Below are 24,041 nucleotides of genomic sequence, written 5' to 3' on the forward strand. Positions count from 1 at the left end.
TCCATCAAAGCCTCCCCCTGCATAAATGCAACCATTCAGCACAGCCACACTGACATAACAGCATTGGGAATGCATTAGACCCACCTGGTGGCAATGTGCAGTGTTGAACTTCCACTGTTGAAATAGTCAGCACCGTCACACTAAACCTGGAACTTGGGACACAATCACTAAAACCTGAAACTCATGTATCAAATCCCTAAACCAAGTCTGCAAACCTACAAGCACATTTTCTGCTTTTCACTCAGTTTGCAATTCTCTATCACCCTTTTTGTAAAACACTACACACAGTAATGTGTAGTTTTCTCTCATTCTCTACGTTAGGCACAACATTCAAAAACTAAAATTAAATGTGTTCATTTGGAAGCACTGCCATCCCAAATGCTTAAATTCATTTACCAATTGGCAACATCCACTCATCACACATATAAACACTAATATCTGAATTGTTCACCCAGAAATCAGAGCTTTAGCTATATAAAAAAGGCCACAGGTGAGCTCTCTTGTTTTTGAGAACAATGTTGCAGTGAGAGCTAGAGGAAGAGGACAAAGAGGACAAGGAGAACAGTTATCTCAGATGAGATCCAGGTCACTTTGGTTCACCATGTGGTTTACATGGGTTGAGCATGAGGGAGGCTGGGCAGAGTCCAGACCAACCTGAGTTTCACTGTTGCTTCCGTCATCCAGACATTCAGAAATGAGAACAGGCACGTAGCCCAATCTCTACACCATGCTACTGTTCTTTATACTGTAGTATACTATAGTAGTAGTCCTACACATCAGTAGGCCTGTGCTACTCAGTGATGGTTGGCCAATGTTACAGTAATGTGTCATTTCATATTGAAAAATAGAAATATTCTTGTACCCTAGCAATCACATCATGTTTTTAGATCTGCAGAACTGAGAGACGACAAGTCTTGGCTTGTGATGTGAGGTGCTGTCCGACACAAACAGGAGGCAGGATGCAGTCTCATTTTTTTTTTAATCCTTTTTCAATTTTTATTTATTTATTTATTTATTTTTTAATGGAAAAGCCTTTTTTCTGTTTTTATCCTACTGCACTGTGTTTTGTATGTAGAACACTTCACATATCAATAAAGTATTTGTGATTGAAATAAAGTATGTGTGTTACTATATTACTGTATACTGTAACAGTCGTTTACAACAGGCTACTGTGCATAAGTCTAACTCTGAAAATGCAAAAGGCATAAACATAGTCATGAAATATAAGCACATCAGTGTATAGTTTTACTGCATTTTACTGCAAAATAGCATTTTGAAAAGAGATAAATGGTTTGGAATGCAGTGCTTAATTTTGCCAGTGATTTGTGGAGTTTTGCATTTTGTGTTAGTGGTTTTGTGTTTTGTGTTTAGAGTTTTGAGAAAATGAGCCCTAGTTTCAGTAAATGTGTGTAAGCAGTTGTGAAAAACTGTATTGAAACCAACAGCTTCCCAGGGCAGAAACTGTTATGATTGTCTCAATCAGGCGACCAATCAAAAAAGAGAGGAGGCGGGCCAATTTGAAACGTCAAGCGGGAGCTGCGCGGGACCGTGACGGGCAGAGCTAGCATTGTCAAAGACAGAGGTTAGCTAACACAAATGTTTTTTATTTGTAGGTATTCCATTCACAGTTTATTAACTTTCTTGAGACAGGTATAACAGTATGCTGACTATGTAAACAAGTTAGCTGTTAGCTAGTAGTTACTAACGTTAGCTGGTCACGGCCATAGAGATCAGTTAACGTTAGACTACTTTGGTCACGGCTTATGTGCTAGCTAACGTTAGCTGGGTACATAGCATAGTTAGTTTTATTTAATTTGTTTTAGACAGAAATAAACACCTTCACCTTGCCTTTCCCCGATGTCTAGGCAGTCTTGTCCTATCTGCCCCGAGCACAACAGGCAATAAGACTCATGCTTGTTCTAGGGGCAGATTTATTTACAGTAGGCTATAAGACTCGTGCATCTTCTGGGAGTGGATGTATTTACAGGGGACTATAAGACTCATGCCTGTTTTGGGGGCAGATGTATTAGTGCTTGTTCTAGGGGCAGATCTATTTACAGTAGGCTATAAGACTCCTACCTGTTCTGGGGACAGATCTATTTACAGTAGGTTATAACAAGAACAAGCATGAGTCTTATAACCTAACGTTACTGTAAATAAATCTGCCCCCAGAACAGGTATGAGTCTTATAATCTACTGTAAATAAATCTGCCCCCAGAACAGGTATGAGTCTTGTAACCTACTGTAAATAAATCTGCCCCCAGAACAGGTATGAGTCTTGTAACCTACTGTAAATAAATCTGCCCCCAGAACAAGCATGAGTCTTATAACCTACTGTAAATAAATCTGCCCCCAGAACAGGTATGAGTCTTGTAACCTACTGTAAATAAATCTGCTCCCAGAACAGGCATGAGTCTTATAACCTACTGTAAATAAATCTGCCCCCAGAACAAGCATGAGTCTTATAGTCCACTGTAAATACATCTACCCCAGAACAGGCATGAGTCTTATAATCTGCCATAAATAAATCTTCCCCCAGAATAGGCATGAGTAAATCTGCCCCCAGAACGAGCATGAGTCTTATAACCTACTGTAAATAAATCTGCCCCCGGAACAAGCATGAGTCTTATAGCCTACTGTGCTCGGGGCAGATAGGACAAGACTGCCTAAATACTAAATGATCCAGAATTCTTCTCTTCCCCCAGAACTAGTTTAATTCTGCCCTGGGAACAGGACAGAAAATACATCTGCCCCCTGTGCCCTACTGTGCTCGGGGCAGATAGGACAAGACTGCCTACAGACCAATCATAACAGTTTCTGCCCTGAGAAGATGTTTTAATAAGCAAACCTCCGATCTGCCCGTCAAACTGCCAACGCAATCCACAAAGACACTGAGGTAAGCAGCACTACCATCACTCAAGGACTCTCCGGTCAGGTCAGGCATCATTACCTCAATAATACCTCAATGCTGTTGTTTGGGATGACAGTACTCCAACCCAATAGGATTGCGTAGAGGAAGTGTGGGCAGATCAGGGTGGTTAGGGAAATCAGAATTTGAGGAACCCTTCCTGTTTAGACCATACATGACCCTCAGCAAATGATGATGGTGGGCTTCCAGTGAACATTGCATTTCATCTTCATGTTGTTCATAAAATAGTCAGCAGTCTTCAGACCAATGTGAACCTGGGTATGGACAAGTAAACAGCAGTTAAACAGCAGAACTTAAAAGTATATGGAAATATGGCAAACATTTGGCAATAGCAGTAACAGCAGATTTATAGACCATACCTTAGTTACCTTGGGCAGCAGTAATAAAATGATGGCTTTGCAGTCCTGAGGTGATTTGCTAATCCAGGGGAGGGCAGCTTCAAATATCTGTTTAAATAAAGGTTAAATATGTAGAATAAAAATACGATATCCTCCTGCTTCACGTTGACACTGTCCTTCTCGTTGATGTCAACCTGTTGCAGTGGTGAGTGTCCAATGAACTCTGCAGAGAGACGGACCATCTCCAAAAAGTGACACAGGAAGAAGAGATAGGCATTGCCTCAGGCTAAGGCAGAAGTGCAGTAGATCAGCAAATAGGTCAGCAAATTTCCAGATGCCTATGCTATTTTCCAGGCACAGTTGGTCTTCTAGGTACTCGCAATTAGATTCTGATTCTGATTGAGGTATTTTTTCCCCAGTATCCAGACTTATTATTCTATGTTTATGGATATATCCTTACCAACCAGAAGTTCAACAGTGTCCCTTGTCCCCAGTGGCTGCAAGGGTAAAATCATATTTAACCTACCCATATCTGGGGATAGCATCATCCACCACCAAAGAAAATCAAACAGCTCTCTGTACATCTGGCTGATTTGGTTCTCTCCAGGGAGCAGTTTTACAGATCTCCTTCTACTGGGAATTGCAAAACAGTTGAAATATTTTATGAAATATTAAAATTCCCCAAAAGTTCTGTTCAGTGATAGATCTAAAAGCAGTTGCAGCCAACCAACAGCTTGTCTCTAACAAATCCGGGAAATGTACAGCGTATTGAAAATTATTATAAAATATTCCATGCTACCCAAGTTAATTAAACAAAGCATAATCTAATTGCAGTATTGCCACAAACTCAGAAGTGTCATAGAAAGTACAAAGTGATGCCTTAGACCTAATGCAACTGAACAGTGGTTAAAACAACTTTCTAAATTCATATTTGCATGCATCTTAAATACATTGTAAAACACTACAAAAGCTGAAATATTATGGCAGATTATTTAAATACTACTGAGATTTTAGGCCAAGCTGGTACACATATTATAAGTGATAGGATGCAGAATATTGTGCTGTAGCTGTGGCTCCACCTGCTGTTGGAGAAACAGGATGCTGCTCAAATCAGAAAAGTACAACTTATATTAATATCAAAGACCTCAAAATGAAGAGACGTTACCTCATTCTAATAAGATTTTCTCTAGGCCTGTCTCTAATGGGCTTGCATACAACCCATTTTCTTATCCAGTTAACTGCATCCTCTATAAACTATAATACTATTACAGTCTTCAATATATCAGTAGCATATGAGAAAATGTTAAAGGGAGTTGATGGATATCGGTCGCTGCAGCTGACAATATACTGGATGATATTACATATTACAATTGATTTTTTACACTGGACTTTACTACATATCAGTGCACACCACTAAAACTGTGACATACCCATAAGCCCAAATAAAGCATTATAATATTCATATATGGATTTACAATGTGTCTGTGGTACTCAATAGTGAGTTTTTAGTGACCCTTGAGTACATTATGGGTTTTTTTTTTAATCTTCACTGGTATCCCTATGATATACCTATAATATTCGTATAGGGACTTACAGTTTTGCTGTTATATTTGTATAGTATCCTGTTCTGCTTTTCTGCTTTGAATCACACAAGCTCAAATGCAAGGTTGCAGGTGCAAATCTATATGGTTAATTGTTTGTTTTTTCACTGCTACATTCATTGGGATTTAATAGCATTTTTTGGCCAGAGGGAGGCAGTGGCGGTCTGCAGGAAAGAAGAGATGACTCAACCCATTTCAAAGCTGACCTATACTGGCAAGAAATAGCACTTTATTGAATTATCTCATTCACAAAACCTGTAATTCTTCAGCGAGTGACGGCGCTTCTAAAGAATACCAACTAAATACAAGGCAAATGAGAGCCATAAAGAGAGCCCAGTCACCTTTAACTCCCTTAATTTGATGGGCCATATTGTGTAGATAAGATGCAGTTATTGTATCTCCATTAAGTGTTCATGCTGGCACCAAATCAGAAATCATAATGTGCAGAGTAGTTATGCTGCATTCTTAACAGTGATGTAGTGGTAAATAAATAGATGGCTACAGTCGGTGAACATCATAAGGAAAATAACCACCAATATGAACAAAAATATATTTTCATAAACATTTTTTTTTTAAAATTATTTTTCCCTCGAAAGAAGCTGTCCTCATATACTTAGTAACTCAGTCTAATGCTACTTACTACGAGATGTAGGCACCCCGTGAGGATTTATATCATCCTGAAAGCTGGGTAAACTCGATTCAGCAAATTATAAGGTGGGTAAACTGAGTTTAAGTAGGTGTAGCCTCCGCTACATCCCTGAGTATCAGCCCGCATGCAGGGCAATTTATTATAGCATCCCACAGCCCAAGACTGCAATCATCAAATCATCACATTACAACCTGGGTGCATATAAACAGGAAGCATGGGCCTATCGCATAGCTGTTTAGTGGATAAATCAAATCTCTACACTCAAAGGAGTTGAAAGTGACTGGTAATTTAGCCTAGAAATCACAATCTCATGGCCGCGGGCTCATCCAGGACTACCATGAGGAACTACTGTTACAGTCCTTAAGCTAGCTGTCAGTCTCAATTTTAGTAGCAATGTGGAAAAAAATGTGGCCACTATATTGCAAAGACTGGTTTATGCACGATACATGTAAAATTTCTCCCATCGGCTACACTGGACATTGTTGAGTTGTTTGTTTCTGTATAGTCTCCAGAAACTACAGCAATGCAAATATCACACCAAAACTACAAATATGCAATTCCATCTACTCCTACTTAAATTTGCAAATGCAGTACTGGGGCCTATAGATAAAAAAAAACAAAAAACAAAAAACTTAGCCTACACCACAGAACAATTTATAGTAGGAAATAAAAATAAATAAATAGTGTGTTATGGTCTCTATAAGTTCACTACTGAGTACCACAGACACTAAGTCCCAATAGGAATATTATAGGAATATTATAGTGATCCCAAAGGAGATTAAGAACATAAAGTGCGATATGGTCTCTATAAACTGTTTGAGTCTCACAGACTTAAATCCCAATAGTAATATTGTAGCGATATTATAGAAGGCAATACATAAAGTGGGATATGGTCTCGATAACATTTTTGTGTCCCACAGATATAGGCTACTGTACGTCCCAATAGTAATATTATAGCGATATTATAGAGATACCATAGGAGGTAAAACATAAGAGTGTGATATGGTCCCTATAAACTCTTTATTGAGTCCCAGTGACATTTCCCTATAGGACTATAACAAGGATATTATAGTTGAGTGAGTGAGCTATCTTGTCGGACGTGAATATTGGGAAGGCGTGGCCAGTAATAAAAGTACCGGACTTCTCTGGGAGGGATGTGAGTCCTGCCTGTGGTTTTGGTAGCCAACCAGTCAGACACAGTGTTTCAGTGGGACCGGAGGGGCTGCGCGTCGGACAGGAGGAGGCGGATAAAGCGCACCGGATCGGCGCATGTATTTGCGCGTATTTCCCCATCCAGTCTTCCCTTCCGCCGCGTCTCTTATCGGATGGTGAATGCAACCCGTCCCCGCGTCAAGAATACACCTCTGACGGACAAAACATGGACAGTCTAGGCAGCCGCTGCAAGATTGTGGTGGTCGGGGACACGCAATGTGGTAAAACGGCACTCTTGCACGTTTTTGCCAAGGACTGCTATCCAGAGGTAGGTGATCTGTCAAAAGTCCAAACTGAGTCTTTTTTAATCTGAAGCATCTGGAGGCAGTGAGATCAGACCAGACACTGGAGTTTATGAATGAGTTGAAAGCATGCAGCACCACAGTATTTCTTTTAAAATGTATTACTGGACACTTTAACTTTTGGACTTATTCAGCAGGTTACATATTCCACCTGCCAGGAAAGAGAAATTAAACAATACAGAGAGAGGGAGAATTGTGATTATTGGCAGTCACGCCTGTGGCTACATTATTTGAGCAAAGAAAAATCTATTCCTATAATAAAAATAATAAAAAACTTAATGCCATTTTCTTGATCTCCTATAGAAGCCTATCACTATACTATTTCTATAATATAGGGACTTATAGCTTTGCTGTGATATTTGTACATGTAGCCTATCCTTAATTAACCAATACTCTAGTGCTTTTCTGTATGGGCAAATCATTTCAAGTATGTTATTCCCGCTGGTGTAGAGTCTCTATAAACACATGCTTATCTTGTCCTCTTAATTGGATAACAAAAATAAACCTCGTCTCTTGTTTTCAGAACTACGTGCCCACGGTGTTTGAAAACTACACAGCCAGTTTTGAGATAGACAAGCAGCGTATCGAGCTGAATATGTGGGACACGTCAGGTAAGACAATTTCGTATCTGTGTCTGCATCATCTCTTAAAGGCTGACATCAAATCAATCCTGTCGCTGCGCCACCATGGTTCCTGTCCCCGGCTGCGGCCGTGGGAGGGCTGCCTCAACCCCCCCAACTTTCCCAACAGTCATCTCTTTGACAAATTGCTTTGACCTAGCCAACTTCTGATGGCCGTTTTTTTTTTTTTTTTGCTTGGGGCATCTGCTATTTTTGATTGTTGTCTTTGCTGTAAACCTCGGTGCCAGCCATGTCTGTCAGTGCTCGAGTGTTTGCATTCCTCGCTGTGTGTGGCTGCCTCTTCCCATGCTCTGGTCTGGGGTCAGGCGACAGTGTGTGTGTGTGTGTGTGTTGGGGGGTGTAACTCAGACAGGATGGGCCTGAAGGGACCCCGAGCTGCTCTTTACACATCTCAACTGTTTCAGTGTGTTTTGATTGGGGTTCGACCGATGTATGGGTTTGCTGATGTATATCGGCTGATATTGTCCACTGGTGATATATTGACACTGCTGATATGATGGAGGTTCCTCCCTGGACTGTCAAACCTGCGATGAAGTTTTATTTTCTTTGCACATTTTACTTAATCGTTTAATTGTTTCAATTCTGTTTGTAAATTAATTGGTTTTTTTCCCGGTGGGCCAACCTGCTTTAAAGAGCTGCTAACCCTTCAAGAATTCCATTAGTCTGGGTTTCAGTGGAGAGTTTTGGTGTCCCATGATGGTCTAAATGCTGTTTCAGAGGCTTTTCCATCCTGACACTGCAATTGCTATGATACAATTTTGTAGATACTGAATCAGTCTAAAAATATCAGTATCAACATTCAAGAATCCATATCGGTCAAGCTCTAGTTTTGATTGTTGTTTCACACAGAGAAATCCAAGTCAACAGCAGCCTTGTGGCATAAATAGACTTCCTCTGGTAACTAATCATCCCTCCTTTGTCTGGTAAATGGGTTTGTGTGAATGGCCTTTTACTGCATGGATATGCTCCTCAATGCGAAAGCAGTTATGGAGACCAGGCAGTAAGTAGCATCCTTGGGATTTGCTTCTTTCTACTTGAGCGATGTCCATCTTTGCAGAATGCCGTGCTCCACTTTCATCCCCAGCCTGTCAGGATGGATGAGTTTACTGCTGCGAGCTACTCTGATACTCTGCATCTCATCATACCCATGAGAGGCTCTAGCTAGCCCTGTGACTGGTGACATGGCTGGCCAGTCCCACAGTCTCGTCTACCTCATCACTGGCTTTGACGTTAGAGGACTGAACATGGGAGCCTCCCAAGGGGGAATTCCTTCCATTGCCATAAACATTCCCAAACCTAAAAGTATCTTCCGGATGGATCAAGGGGGTATTTTTATGTTATATGGTCATTCAGCTAAAGAATGTTGTTTTTTCTTGGACCCCATGTTGACCCAGAGAGTAAATCTACTTGAGCCTGTCAGTCAGGGGTCGGGGCCCTCTGGGGCTTGGGGCCGCAACTTAGAGGAGTTCCTTATCTCTTTGCCAGAAGGGTCTACTTATGCAGTGGGAGTGTTGTGCTTCTGTCCCTCTTTAAACCCCTAAACCACCTCTGGCAATGTTAGTCTTTTATCTTCAGCCAGGAGCCGCCCACCCCAATACAAACACCCTACCCATAGGGTGTGTGTGTGTGTGTGTGTTGTGTGTGTGTTCTGAGGTACTTGCCTGTACTATTATTCACTGATTCATAGCAAACACAGATGTTCATATTTTCTCTCAACAAGAAAATTAATTGGCTCACACTTAGATGAAAAAGGCTTTCATCTGAATGAAATAGCCCGTCTCCTAGCTTTCCTCTTTTTGAATCTGTTTTATTATTTTTTTTTGCTTCCTCCACTCCCCTCCTTTGGCTCTCCCTCCCTCCCTCTCCTCCTCTGTTTGTCTCTCTCATGTACCCTGGCAGCAGCAGCAGCAGCAGTTTAATGCCCAGGCTCTAGTGTCTCCTCCAGTCCAGCTGCCGGTCCTCTATCTCTGTGGTTCTCAACCTTTTTGGCTCGTGACCCCATAAACCGAAGTGATGCCTACTCACGTGATGCCCCCCCTAACCCTAACCCCCCCCCCCCTCTATCTCTGTGGTTCTCAACCTTTTTGGCTCGTGACCCCCCCCCCCCGGCACAGGCTGCATATGCAGAGTGGCGAGCAGCTCAACCAAAGAATGATTTTGCCTTCATTTGATTATCAGAGGAGGCCTAGTGGCTGAAAATGATTCAGTATTTCACAAGACAAAAAGCAAAAATTTGAGAAAACTCAGGAAAATTACACATTTGTATAATAGAAATGTGTTTTTCCTATCCCAACTCACGACCGCCCAAAATTGTCTCTTGACCCCCTGGAGGGTCCCGACCCCCAGCTTGAGAACCACTGCTCTATCTGAACCCACTGCTGCAGTCGCTCTGAAGACACATTTGCATCAGTCAATCCCCCACTTGCCCTTCACAAGCCACAACCTTTTCCGACAGATATGCCATAATTCTTTTTTTTTTTTCTTCTTCTTATATTTCTGTCTTCCTTTTAATTGCTGATGATGTCAGCCCGCTGTGGGCTCACTGCATTTGCAAGGCATTATTGATTGTGATCCAAGGTGAGGCTGCTTTAACAACTCGTGCCTGGCCTCATTCACACTCCTCTGGCATGGTGGACGCATATTGCCATTAACAATGTTCCCAGCATTCATTGTTTCGGCATGGAAGTAGACCATTGATTAGTTCGGTCTCATTAATTCTGTTTCTTCTACAAGGTCTAGTCTAGATGGGTGAGTACAGGGGTGAGGTGTTTATCTAATTGAGGTCATTACTGAGCTTAACTGTGTGTGTGTGTGCATGTGTGTGCGCTCGTGTGTGTTTGTGTTGCAGCTCTAAATGAATGGGATGCTTATTTTAAGAAGCATAAACAGAAACAGGGAGGCCTTATGGCTTCTGGGGACCAGAGGGCAACATCCAGCTCTGTTTTGTATTCTGCCCTGCATTCAACTCAGGACCATCTGGAGAATTAAGTCAATTAGAAACTGATTGAATGGAATTCAAATGAGAAAAAGTCATTGTATGTGTGTGCATGTTTGAGACAGTGTATATGTTGTGATAGATGGTCTATTTCAGCATTGCATGTAACTATGTCTTAATTGACATATAAAGCAGTCCAAGCTGTAAGTGGTCAAAATGTCGATGTGACTGGGTGATAATGTGATTAGTGATCACTGCTGCTGCTCACAGACTGGCACATTGGTAGTCAGCCAGTCTGGGTTGAGACATTATCTCCCTCTTCCTCTCTTCCCAATATGGTATTTCTGCCTGGGAAAGATTCCCTCCAGCCCCAGAGAATTACCCCATGACGTGCTGCAGGAGGCCTGTTTCTTACAACATCCAAGTCATGACAGGCTGGGTTTCCCCAAAGTTCCTACAGCAGTACAGTCACGTCTCTTTCTCTTTCTCTTCTCCGGTCTACTGATGCCTGACCTGATTCTCATATGAAAACTAGAACTCTTACATTCTGGTTAGTTATATCGGAGTGTACTTTAAAGTGGTAATCCACAAGATTCTTGTTTTCTTTTTTGTTTTGACAACATCTTTGTCACTCAGCGCTCATCGCTGTGGTGTTTCTGCACTGCACGTCCCAGAGATCACCTGTCAATCAAACAGTGTGTCCAGTACTGTGATGTCTTTTTGCTTGGATTTTCTGTTGATGAAGTTTGAGTTTCTGTAGGTGGCGCTCTTTTCTTTGTCTGTTCAGCCATGGTGGCTATGGCTGGTCATGCCATACCCAGTTCTTCTTCTGTTTATTCCAAACAAACTGTAAACATAAAACACATCACTTCCTATGCACAAGAGATTTTTCCCAGGAAAGACCTACCAGACACCAGGTGTTTTGAACAGCAAATGTAAAAGCTTTCATAACTGGGTATAGGTTGAATCTCTATTAGGTTATATTAATCAGCGATACAGGGGAGAAAAACTGACATTTATTTACCTGAAAATGTCACGGATCATTACTTGAAGAGATTACCACTCACAAGTAATGTCAGAGCCTCTTTTCTGTTGAGTCATCCTCTGTGACAGACATATTTCATGATTTTATGTGGCCCACTTCTCACAGCAGACCCGTCTGTGTCTTCACACTCCTAGGTGTGATTGTTTTCGACTTGAGAGACGATAACAAGACACTGCAAGTATCCTCCTCCACTCCCAGAGCCTCACTCAGTGTCTGAGTATCACAGTCTGGCTGTCTCTCCGTCTCTCTCACACTGACTTTCCAACATTCCTGGTGTCTATATGCTCTTTAAGCCCCACATTCTCAGCGCACTGGACCAGTAGGGCATCCAGAGGCCTGTGTAAACACGCACAGTTCAGAGGGCCTTCCGTTCCTCAACGCTTTCCACTTGATTAATCTTTAATAGAGAGTGAGTGAACTACAACCGCGACGATGAGCAGAAATAAAACCAACAGACCCCAACTCTGCCCTCAACCCCTACATCTCGCTGGAGCTGGAGGATGCTCACAAAGTCTTGGCGGGCCTGACGTGATCTGAGCAGCGAGTGCACCGATTAGAGGGTTAAAGTAGGATTATATGAGTATTGACTGGCTGCTACAGTTGGCCTTACTCTTCGATTCACTACTGTAATGTTAGACTCCGCGGTTAACGATTAAAAACCAAGGTTGCTCGTTTTCCTTCAGTGTTGCTTTTCTCCGAGTTGAGAATGATATAGTGTTTAGGTAATGATTCTCGCTGAAACGGCAGAGCACATATTTAACCACAGAGTGTAAATATATCTTTTGTTTATTTTTTTGTCAGCAGCATCCTGAAGGGAGGATGATGACATCCTTTGAGCTGCTGCTCACAAGCCTTCATGTATGCGCTGAGCCCAAGCCCTGAAAGCCGTTGCTGCTCTTTGCTCAACCAGCCCAGGGCAATAACTGCCTAAACGAAAACCTGTTTTGATGATGCATAGCAGGCTCGAAGGCACTCCCCTGTGTTGGGAAAGAACGCCTGCATGACAGTGTTGGGTAATGAGTAAACAGAAGATACTGCAAGGTAGGCCAAATAATAGAAAATAACCGTTTGTGGCCTCTTCTTTGGATGACGCATAGAAGTTAGGAAAGGCCCTCTTCCCCAACCCACCACATCCAATTCATGCGTATATAAAGACGCAGTCATTATAACACCAGTAAAGTGTCATAAATGGCACATGAATGTATTGTGAAGTGTCTTATAGGGCTGCAACTAACGATTATTTTCATTGTCGATTATTTTCTCGATTAATCGATCCGTTGTTTGGTCTATAAAATGTCAGAAAATGGTGAAAAATCTCGATCAGTGTTTCCCAAAGCCCAAGATGACGTCCTCAAATGTCTTGTTTTGTCCACAACCCAAAGATATTCGGTTTACTGTCATAGAGGAGTAAAGAAACCAGAAAATATTCACATTTAAGAAGCTGGAATCAGAGAATTTTGACTTATTTTTCTTAAAAAATTACTCAAACCGATTAATCGATTATCAAAATAGTTGGCAATTAATTTAATAGTTGACAACTAATCGATTAATCGATTAATCGTTGCAGCTCTAGTGTCTTAGTATCTATTGTATCACATAAGTGCCAGCATGTATATGAGGCTCATTTCCGATAATGGAGAGGCTGCTGCCAATGCTATTTTTAGCGCATGAAAAGACATGTCAGGCGTAACATTTAGAGCACTTAACATGCATTGGATCTGTGAAAAGAACACACTGTAAAATATTCATGGAAGTTTCCCTTTTCATGTCATATATGACAAGTGCTAGTTTTTTTTTTGTATTTGAGCTCAGAAAGGTTGAAGGACACAGAGCAGTCGCTAATAATGCAGTTGGACATAAAGTGCCATGTTGGAGCTGGAAATAAACTTGCGCCTTTGTGCCAGGTCTCCAATCTCCACAGACGGTACTGGAATGCCTGTGAAGATATTTTTGGATGGAGGGGGGGACCGTTCTCTCCTCTGAGGCCCTATGGGCTTGACGGCGGGTTTCATAGGGAATATATTCCTTCCTACCCCTCCACAGCTCTCATCCCCCGGCAGCAGGTTTGGGATGAGCCTACAGCCTCTCTGGCAGGCTCCACCTGATAATCCCAGGGATTACAGTCACTGGTTGGCATCCACAAAGTGCTTTTACATAGTCGAAATCAAACGGCAGGCGCTGTGTGTGGTAGCAGTGGATGTGCAGTATTTTGTGTGGTACAATTATAAATTGTACACACTCAGACAGCACATAGCCTGGGATTTTATTAATCCAAACCATAAACTTCTGAGCTGACCAGTCCCGAGAACAGGAATGAACATAAAAATGTGGCAATTTAAAAAAAATATATTCCACTGATTGAGAGTAATTCTTGGAATTTCCTCACTGATAAATTAATTTAAACTGCTAATCAGATGGAACAGCATTCAGAATACAGATGTGTGCACTTATTTTGGCATTACAACAAAAACCCCTCTGTTTTCTGGGCATTTCCCTCCTCTGAATGATCTCCAGCTGCAAACAGCTTGGATAAGTGAGGCTGTACTGTGCAGCGTTGCCGCTCCGCTGCACCCTGCCTCTCCGAGTGGCTTTGTGTGACATTGTGGAGACTCTGGAGGAGAGCCGAGGTCCAGGCTGCTGGGCTGCATGTCTTGGTCCCTGGGCAGGCGAGCAGCTATGGCTCCATCCCTGGAGCTCAGCACCGTCTGAATCACAAGCTATTACAAGGAGGGTCAACATGCTCAAGGGGAAATGACTGCTTGTACATTACAGCAGCTGTAAGACTCTGAACACGAAAAGAAGAAAAAAAAAATGAAGGAAAATAGAACAGAAAAATACTCTCTTATCCGGTGGATTGCCAGGCTGCTAGCTATGAAAATTATCTATCTTTTCTATTTATTTCCCCACCTCTTTTTCTTTCCCTCGTCTGCCGTCTCCATCTTTGATAGGCCATTAGTCAAGGCGGCTGCTGAAGCACGGGGCTGAGCTGACCTGTAGTCAGGGGCTCGGTTAAGCAGAGGGTGGGCAGGAGCTGCATGAGAGCCAGCCAGCCACACTGACAGGAACACATAGGCTGTAATTGCCACACACAATATCTGCCGTCCTCGGTGGTACACAGAAAACACACATACAGTATGCCTATACTCACGCATGCTGGCACGCATACAGACACACACACATGCAGCTTGCCACCTGTACCACACAGGCACACACCCAGTGTCCCGAGCTGCTCACATGTCCGGCCATCTATAAACAGTAAAACAGGCACATGGCAGCTTCTGGGAGGCCCAAGATAATGGATCTCTCATACAACTTCCCAGTCCTTATGATCTCTTATCTCTGTAAGAGGAGCCTGTGTGACCATGGATACAGCCATGAGCCAAGCTCTACCATACATCCCTTCTCTGTATCTCACCCCTCATGTACTGTCAGCTTACTGCTGAGTGCCGGGCAAAACTGTATAATCTGCTTAAATAGCATGTCCACCACTGAACGGCTCTGCACACTGCTGATAGCCCACATATGGCTCTTACTTACTTAATATGCCGATGGAATAATCACAATAATTAGTTATTAGGGATTGAACATTTGCTGGCCAGAATTAAAAGGAGCGTGAGTCTTTTGGTATGTTGCAAAAGAAAAAGAGTACTTAAAGCTTTTGATGAGCCCTCATTGACTCAGATTACAAGCCCTGTGTTAAGCCTCGCTACGCTGTACTACTAGCACAGCAGCATAAGGCTATCATAATGACTGACAGACAATGAGAAAATTAAGTTTCACACAGTTTTGTTGCATAAAAGGGGACAGATGGACAGAAACAAGAGGGCAGAAATGAGAATAAATCGCTATAAATAGATATTGTAGGGAGAGAGAGATGCAAGAGCGAAAGAGATGCGTGTGCATGCATGTGTGGATATATGTGTGTGTATACATGCGTGTGGGTATGTGTGTGATTGAGTGGGTTTAGTGTATGGGAATTCCAACAGCCATGACCCTGTCACCCCTCCTATTGTGTCTCAGCTGACCAGAGGCGTAATGGGGGCCGATGAGGGGCCTTGGGGTTGCAGTTGGGACACAATGAGGCTGGGAAGCACAGCAGCTGCCCCGACCAATGGGGAAGGGTTGGGTGGGGTGGCGGCGGGGGGGTTGTTAGGGGAGGGAGGGCATGGTATAAGAGGAGCAAGTGTTCACTTCATTGAAGACTGGGAAAGGGGACAGAAGGAAGAGACAGAAGGAGAAGCGTACATCTGTGCCTGTTCCCTTTCACCCCCCCCCGCCCAACTGCCCCCCGTCCCTTGAGGCTTTGTGTTGTGGGTCAGGTTTGTTGGTGGCACCCATGGGACCTAACCTACTTAGTCCTCTGGGAAGCAGATACACACACAAACACGGACTGTGTTTGCTTTTAAACTGCTGCCGCACTCTTATTTCACTTTCTCACTCCAAAAACCGCATTTACATGCCATTCAGCACATACACAGCCGTCCTGTAGGGGATGTAATGCTTTGTTTTTGCCTATTGTATTGGGAGACACTGGGAGCTTGCTTTAATTGTGCCAAAGCTGTGACCTCTGCCTTCATTGACCCGTAGTAATGGGGTCCATGGCCCGATGCAATGGAATCCAGTGACACAGTAGGAAGTTATTGATCCTAAATGGAGTCATTCCAAGGGCACATGGACTTGAATTGTTAAGCTTTTCTGTGAATGACAGGACACAAAAGATTCAGTTTTGTCCATTTCTTGCATTTTTTCTCTCTCATATGTTCCTGTCTCTGTTAAATTGGCTTAATAAAAAATGGTGACACAGTAATTCACCCTGACACTCAACTAGGTATTTGTTACTCATTCAGCAATAGCAGCATGTGATTCAGTCACTCAGGCAGACACCAAAACCCACCCAGGGAACTGTGCGAGGACTGTGTGTTTTCTCCTGGTCCGCTCCCTCTGGCGAGTGCAACAGAACCCGATGCGGCGCCAGCTTTGATCAGCCCACTTCAAACAGGCATGCTGGCTGATTCTGCCCGTGCCCCCCTCCCCCCAGAGCCGGCGCTCGATCCCTCCGGCCTCCCACCTCCGTAGGAGCGAAACCCTCTCGGCATCCGCCTGCGACCCAGCCGAGCGTAAGAGGATACAGGGGGGGAGAGGCTGTCTTTCACCTCCCTCCTTCACCCCCCACCTGCGTCCTCTCCGCCCCACTCACCCGCACTCCACAGCGCCCATCATTTATGGATGACTTTATTTATAAACAAGATCCGATGTTCTCTCTGTCTCTCTGCCGCCGCTTTTGTGGAAGCGAAATTGCACTTGAAGTAGTGCCATGTCTTCCCGGCGGCCTCCCTGGGGGGCTGCAGAGTGGGCCGGGGGTTGATAGGGCCATGATAGGGATGCGTTTGGATGGTTATGCACTGGAGGAAGTGGAGTCGATGGAGCAGAGGATGGCCTTCTCCGCTCGCGAGCTTTTCTTTCATATCCCCCGTAGCAGCTGCCTGAATACGCTCGGTCCTTCTTTCATATCAGACAGACAGCGGCGGACAGAGAAGGTGCAGTCAATGTTATTACAAGTTTTAATGAAAATCCTCAACCGGGAACATGAGTTAAGAAAAGACAGAATCTGAGAGTGAAAGATGTGGAGGAGTGGATATAAAGAATCTGATCTTTGCTGTTTTACAGGTGAAAGAGGATATGAATTTGAATTTTGAATGCTTCCTCTATATGTGTGTGTGAGAGAGAGATGTGTGTGTGTGTGTGTGTGTGTGTGAGGGCCTTTTCAGAGCAGAATCCATTGCAGCACGGCAATCACCTCTACTTGGTCAAAGAATTCTTTTTTCTAGATATCCCTATACAGCCGTGGCTCCTCCACCCGCAGCGTGGGAGGGGGTTCACAACCTGAGTCCTGAAGCCCTTTGTCTGACCAACACACCTGCTTTTAAGGAGTGAAACTGGATAGTCCAACTGATCTTCTTGGTTTCAAAATACCTCCCCACCCACCTCACATGTCCTCCTGCACTGCTTTCACATGTTCAAGTTGAGCAACCAGATCAAAAACAGACAACATCATAAGACTTACAGCCTGTGTCGGAGATATCAGGACGAACCGGGGTCAAACACGGGCGGATTTAAGTGGTGAAGGAGGTTGTGCAAGAGAACAAAAAGTGCGCATCTGGTGTTCTTTAACTAGCTCTTGTCTTTTTTTGAACAGTGTTATTTGGTGTGTCTTGTCTAAACAGTCTGCTGCTGCTTTGACGGGACTCAGTGGTCTTGGTGTGAGAGGCGCAGAGCTTGAGGAAACACAGAAACAGAAAAAAATGAGAAAAAAACAGGATCTGCGTGTGTTCCCTGTACACAGCCAGCAGCCGTTCACAGCTACTTGACTTCCTCATACAAACAAATGCAAAAGTTAGTGTTTGTATTGAAACATCCAAACACACAAGATCTCCCAGGAATGAATTACGTCACTTAGGAGCTCACCGACACATACCGAATCTTCTGAAGTAAGACAGTCAATGCTCAAATAAATTGGAATGGGGAAAACCAAAGTAGAGACATGATTGGTGTTTGTTTTTTTGGTTTTTTTTTTCAGCAAGAGGGGAATTTATAGATAGACAGAAGCGTAGAGCGACAAAAGAAACACAGTGATCTTTAAAGAAAAACGAAAGCAAAGCACAGCATGAACCAGAGCCTGAGAGAGACACCGAGATCAAACAACAGGAGATGAAATGCGCAGCCATTTCTCAGGTGGAATGAGCGTGTGTGTGTGTGTGTGTGTGTGTGTGTGTGTGGGGGGGGGGGTTATAAAGGGGGATTGAGGAAGAAAGAGACACTACTCCATCTCCATACCCCCGGGGCCAGCAGGAGACAGACAGCAGTGCTGCTCTGTCCCCTGCCTGTGCTGTCAGTGGTGCGGCCAGCCTCTGCTTTTCAACCTGCAATTGGAAGACAGACACAGGCATTAACTCCTCCGCAGCGTGGCTCTGAGCTGATCCGCTGAAGGTGCTCAACGCCCTTCAAAGGCTGCACTTCCTCCAGAGGGAAAGCAGAGGGGCTTTGATCAATATCCCCGGTGTGAAGGCTGCAGACACGGAAGGTTAATGGCCATTTAACCCACTGTCACCTCCACTGTCCCGGCTGTGTGCTAATGCCTTTGAAAACTTGACACAGCCATCTCTATTACAGATCAACAGCTTTATCCGCATGTGTGCGTGCATGTGTGTGTGTGTGTGGGTGGGATATACAGTCTTGTATATGTCAGACTGCACAATGCCACCTATGTAAAGCCCCAGTCCAGAGCAGAAGGCCTGCTGAGGTCGCCTCATTACAGGCTTTGTGTTTGTTTCATTGGATTGAACTAATTTTTCACTTGGAAATTCATTGAGGACGTGGAAGATAACATGAGTGTTTAATGTATTTCAAAGCTAAATGGTTTATTTATGTTTATACATGAGCAAATATGGCTTATTTGAGTGATGGTAGAATCTAAATCTAAAAGAGTTGGATTTGCAAGATTGTTTCCCATTGGTAGGTTCTATATTTCAAATGTGCATAATGGCGGCCATTTTGAACTTATATCACATTAGGGATTCAATTCCTTGCTAAATTCAAGCAGTCGCTGTAGTTGTTGTTCCCAAGATCGCTAGCTAATTTGATAACTGTTAGATCTATATTAAGTCCTCACTTCTGTGTTTTTTTTCATCTGTCTTTATTTATTCAGGGGGAGTTTCACTGAGAGCAATGCTCTCTTTTTCAGTAACGCCATGATCACATTCACACCTGGAAGCTGACCAGTACAACCCAGTCTGATCTGCCTTCCACTGAGCAGCTCCACTGGAGCAGTTGGGGTAAAGGGCCTTGCTCAAGGGCACCTCAGTGGTGGTAATGAGGGAGGGACAAGCGCTGCTTTTCACTTTCCCCACCCAGATTTATCCTGCCGGTCCAGGGGATTGAACCGACGACCTTCCGGTCACAAGCTCGCTTCTCTAACCTTAAGGCCACCACTGCCCTGTGTTGAAATAAAGTTAGTTTCGAATGCCATATCTCCCAGGTAGAGTTTCCCACCTGGAGTGTGACATAAGTTCAAAATGGCTGCTGTGGGAATATGGTCAGCTGTGCCATATGTGGTAGGTTGTATTGGATTGTACATATGGGCTTGTAAAAGAAAATACTGTGCAGGGTTATAGACACAATAAAACATATGCTGTCCTATATACCAGGGTGGCAGTACACAGGGTCAAAGTAACTACACTTCCTTTGTGAGGGTGTTTGGCAGCACACTCTGTTTATCTCTATTTGAGTGGAGCCCTGAATGAGCAGTTCCTCTGTTGAAGACTGGACCTTCAGTAATGAAAAGTCTGCTCAGCCTCTTAAAAGATGGAGCCCCAATCCTCTTCTTCTCTCCTTTTAGTCACCTCTAACCGTCAATGCACCAAAGTCATTAGCCTCCACATTCGCCTCGCTCTCTTCCCGACTCCCTCTCTCTCCTGCTCTCTCTTGCTCTCTTCCTCCTTACTTCCTTTCAGGGCCTCACAATGAAGCCATTTGCATCCCTCCAGGTTGCTACGATACTCGGCCACCCCAACTTGAAATGTTTTGCCTTTGCTTTGAAGGTGGATTTCAAGAGGAAAACAGCTGCAGGAGAGAAAAAAGAAGCAGTGTATGTGGCGTTAAATGTGTTGTGTTTATAGGCTGCGGCTAACTCAATCACACTGTTACCATTCCGTCTCTTTCTTTGGTGATGTTTGAGAGGGTGTTTGTTCCTTTATACCCTGCCTGTACATGGCTGTTGTTTGTGTGCATTGGTGTTTCCCAGAGTGTGTACATGGCCTAATGATGCTGTTTGTTGCTATGGACTCCCTGCCATATGTGCATGAACACATCAGAGAGCCTCTAGGCAAAGGCTATTCTTTCCCCCTCACTCATAATGGTTTGCTTTTCAGCTGCTCCTGCACTGAGCATGCACCAAACAGAGAGAGAGAGAGAGAATTCACGCTGTGATGATACAAAGTAATGCACTAAAGACTGGAAAGCTTTGCTCTATTCCACTGGTAAATGCTGATGCACACTCAATTTGAGTCTGAGCTTTCCTGCCAGATTTTCTCTATCAAATTGCAACACTTGTGTTTTATTGTTTGGTTTCATTTAGAATCCTTTTCCTCCTATGACAGAAATATTTACATAAGGGTGGAGGATTTGAATGAGCGGTTAGTGAGCTGACAGTCATGTTGCAGAGAGATCTGCAGACCGTCCCTACGGGGGAGTTGACGTGTCAGGGGACAGGAGGCATAAATGAAGTCATACCAAAAAACCCTCAAGCCTTATTACTGTACATTAGCGCTCCACTAAGTTCCTGTCCGCCTCGACATCCTCTGGGATATTTGTGGCCTTTGATGAAGCTCGTCTGACGGCTGGCTGAGGAACGCTTTCCTCCCACCTCTGTCACCTCCGCTCAGAGAGCCTCCCGTGCGACGCCGTGCCGCTGCTCGCCTCTAATTAGCCCCGTGGAAATAAAGACAGCAATCCACTTTCCGCTCGCAGAGATCACCGGTGCTAAATCAGGCTAATGCTAAAGCTAGAGGTTTTGTGAGCGGTGTTTTATGCCTGTCCTTGGCACGGCGGGGCAGGGTCCCACTCCTTGGCAGGGAGGGGAAGTGCCAGGCGTGATGGTTTGTGGTGGGCCTGCCAGGCGGTGCCCCCCCCCCCCTCCTCCTCCCTCGCTATATCTCCCCATCCTGCCCCATCCATCTCATCCTGCCTCTGTCTGAAATTCAATTGACCTTTTGTTCCACCTCACAGTGGATGGGCACAGGCCAGCTCCACCAATAGCCAAGCCAGAGCTCTCATACCTCTTTATTTGATCTGTCCTGCCGAGTCCAGTGCTTTCATTACCTACCCAAACACCCACTGCCCACAGCCCCCCCCCCCTCCACCCCCCTCCACTCCTCCAAAGCTCCATTCTCTTTTATCTCCGGTCGTGTCTTCAAGCTGGTAGGTGGGCGAGCGCGTTTCAGGCAGTGGAGGTGATATATTTTACAATCAGGGAAAACTCTTTTTTCTCTTCTCCTCCTCCTCCTCCTGTTCTTGATGGTTATGGTGATTGGCTTTTATTTGTGCCTGCTCGGCTTGTTTTAAACACAGCACTTTTTTTTTCTCCCCCTTTTCTCTCCACCTCCTCTCCCTCAGAGGACTTTTTTTTCTGACTTTGCAAAAGTGCTGAGGTAGCTTCCCTGTCGCTCAGGGCAGAAGAGCTGTGAATTGCTTTGCTGTGACAAGGCCTGCCGTGACCGCGGCCTGCCAATCATTTTGATCTGTGGGATTGACAAATTGATCCCAAAGGTCTCGTTCCAGCCTCTAATTACTTCTAGAGTCAAACAAGCGCCATTGTCTCAACTTTCCCTCGTCTGACATCTCTACCCCTTCATCTGCATTCCACTTTAATTCCCCGGTCTCTCCTCTCATCCTTGCATGCCTCTGCACCTTGCCCTCACCCCGTAGTCAAAGTCATTAAATCTTTTCTGTCCTTTCTCCACCTCTCATGCTCTGTCTCTTTTCTTCCTCAGCTCTAACCTCAGTACAGGCCTGCTGCACTGTGATACATACTAAAGACCAACTTCAGCAGCTACAGCACCTCATGTGTGACCACTACCAATCAGGGCTCGCTGTTGTACAATGTACTTTGCTGACTGGTGGAGCTGGCATCCGTGTGATTGGGCTTTTTTGGGGAGTGTGTTTGTGTGTGTGTGTGTGTGTGTTCGTCCTGCTCTCTCAGCAGTACTAAACACCAGTAATCTTGTTGTGTTAATAAGACAGGGAGGGAAATATGACTTCCCGATGGTGTCCTGTAGGGTGTAGGGAGAAATTACATTTTTTTTCTTTACTTTCCTCTTATGTTACTCTGAAAAGATGGCAAGCTACGGGCGGAGAAAGTAGACGAACAAACAAAAAATGTAATGGGTAGTGAAAGAGTCATGAAAGATTTTGCACAACTTCCTTGAGAGAGTTTTGCAGAGCTAAATTTCATCGACAAACTCTTTTAGTTGCTCAAGTTAACAAAAGCCATCAATCTTCAATATGCAGCCTGCGATGCTCTGACAGGGAGCCTGTTGCATTGTTCTCAGAGGGGAGGGGGGAGAGGTCAGGCTGGGACAACCAGCTGAATGACGAGGGCTACGGGCCGCGTGCAGCCATTGTTGTAGTCTCATTCCATCATTAACAAAGAGAACATAGTGATGCTAAAACAGGCTGTACAGCCATTGTGCGGACTCCATTTACCCTTCCAGACAAAGGCATGCAGCACTTCAACAGGCTGGGAGGCCATTGTGTCAGGCCGGGTTCAGAGCATGGTAACAGCAAGTATGAGAATCATCTATAACTATTATAGTCACTTGGTATGACCCTCTGGAATAACAAGGCAGTGAACGTAAGATTGGGGATATTTATATACACCAAAGAATGCAATACCCTTCTATGTGGTTCACAGATTTATGCCCCCTTTTAGCAGCCGTAGGTGTAGAATGTAATGCTTAGTCTCCAGTCCTGTGAGTTTTCATTTCTGCAGCCAGGGTGCTGTTGCTATCAAAATGTAAGAGTTCAGGTCCATACCGGCTCCCAGGGGAGGCAGGGGGAAGGGAGCGTGGGTGGGGTGGGTGCCCACAGCCGCAGCCACGTTTCCCAGAGAGCCCAGATATTTTTACAAGCCTCCTAATGAGAGCAGTAAGAGTGCAGGAGCCGTGTAACAGAGCGGCTTGTGAAAGTACAGAGGCGCCACTCTGCCTTCAAATTTGATCAAGGTACAGAAATGAAAAGCGAGAGTGAGGAGAGGTGTCTGAGTGCATGCATGCGAATCTCATACAGTTGAAAAAGGGAAAAAAGGGGAGATTTAAAAAAAAAAAAGGACCATCTGCAAGAGAGACAGGAAGAGGGACGAGGCGAGAGAATTAAGGGGTTCAACCTTTAGTTTGGCCTTTGTGCTGGCATTCGCTGTCGTTTTGAGATGATTATGGATTGCGTGCACAAGTCCTCCGGTCCTCAGCCCACTATAATTCACGTTTGTGTGTGTGTGCTTCTCTGAGTAACCCCTCGCCATTCCTCCTGAGCTCTGCGATAAAGAGAGGCCACAGCTGCATGAGTGTTAAAACCCAAGAGACCAAGATACTCAAACATCTGCCCACAGCTGTTAAGATCAACACTCATTTCCATCTACAGAATGCAAGCATGCGCATTGAAGCCGCAGCATGTTCAAGTGCATGTCATCGTCCCAGTTTTAATGGGATACCTGTCTTAATGACCTTTAAATTACCTCCCAGGGATGTGTAGTATGTTTCTAATTGATAGAATCAGCCATATGGTGAGGATGAAGAACCTCGTGGGGTTAAATCAGGTTAAAACCAGGTTCACACAGA

General features: G+C 44.3%; 1 protein-coding gene across 2 annotated transcripts in view; it reads left to right on the plus strand.

Moving 5' to 3' along the window:
• The first annotated feature begins 574 nt into the window (after positions 1–574).
• Positions 575–24,041, plus strand: part of rnd2 (Rho family GTPase 2) — a 29,317-nt gene continuing 5,850 nt past the window's right edge. Inside the window, exons 1-3 of one of the 2 annotated variants that reach the window (XM_071520078.1) lie at positions 575–594; positions 6,913–6,997; positions 7,555–7,642. In XM_071520078.1, the coding sequence (XP_071376179.1) occupies positions 575–594; positions 6,913–6,997; positions 7,555–7,642 (193 nt within the window). Of the gene's footprint in view, positions 595–6,758; positions 6,998–7,554; positions 7,643–24,041 lie in introns of those variants that run through there. The other variant, XM_071520076.1, reaches the window with a different exon arrangement.

Source organism: Centroberyx affinis, unplaced genomic scaffold (genome assembly GCF_046629955.1).
Source record: "Centroberyx affinis isolate AG114_WGS23_722 - 3 ecotype Tasmania unplaced genomic scaffold, CSIRO-AGI_Caff_v1 ptg000765l_1, whole genome shotgun sequence".
In the NCBI taxonomy this organism is placed as follows: domain Eukaryota; kingdom Metazoa; phylum Chordata; class Actinopteri; order Beryciformes; family Berycidae; genus Centroberyx; species Centroberyx affinis.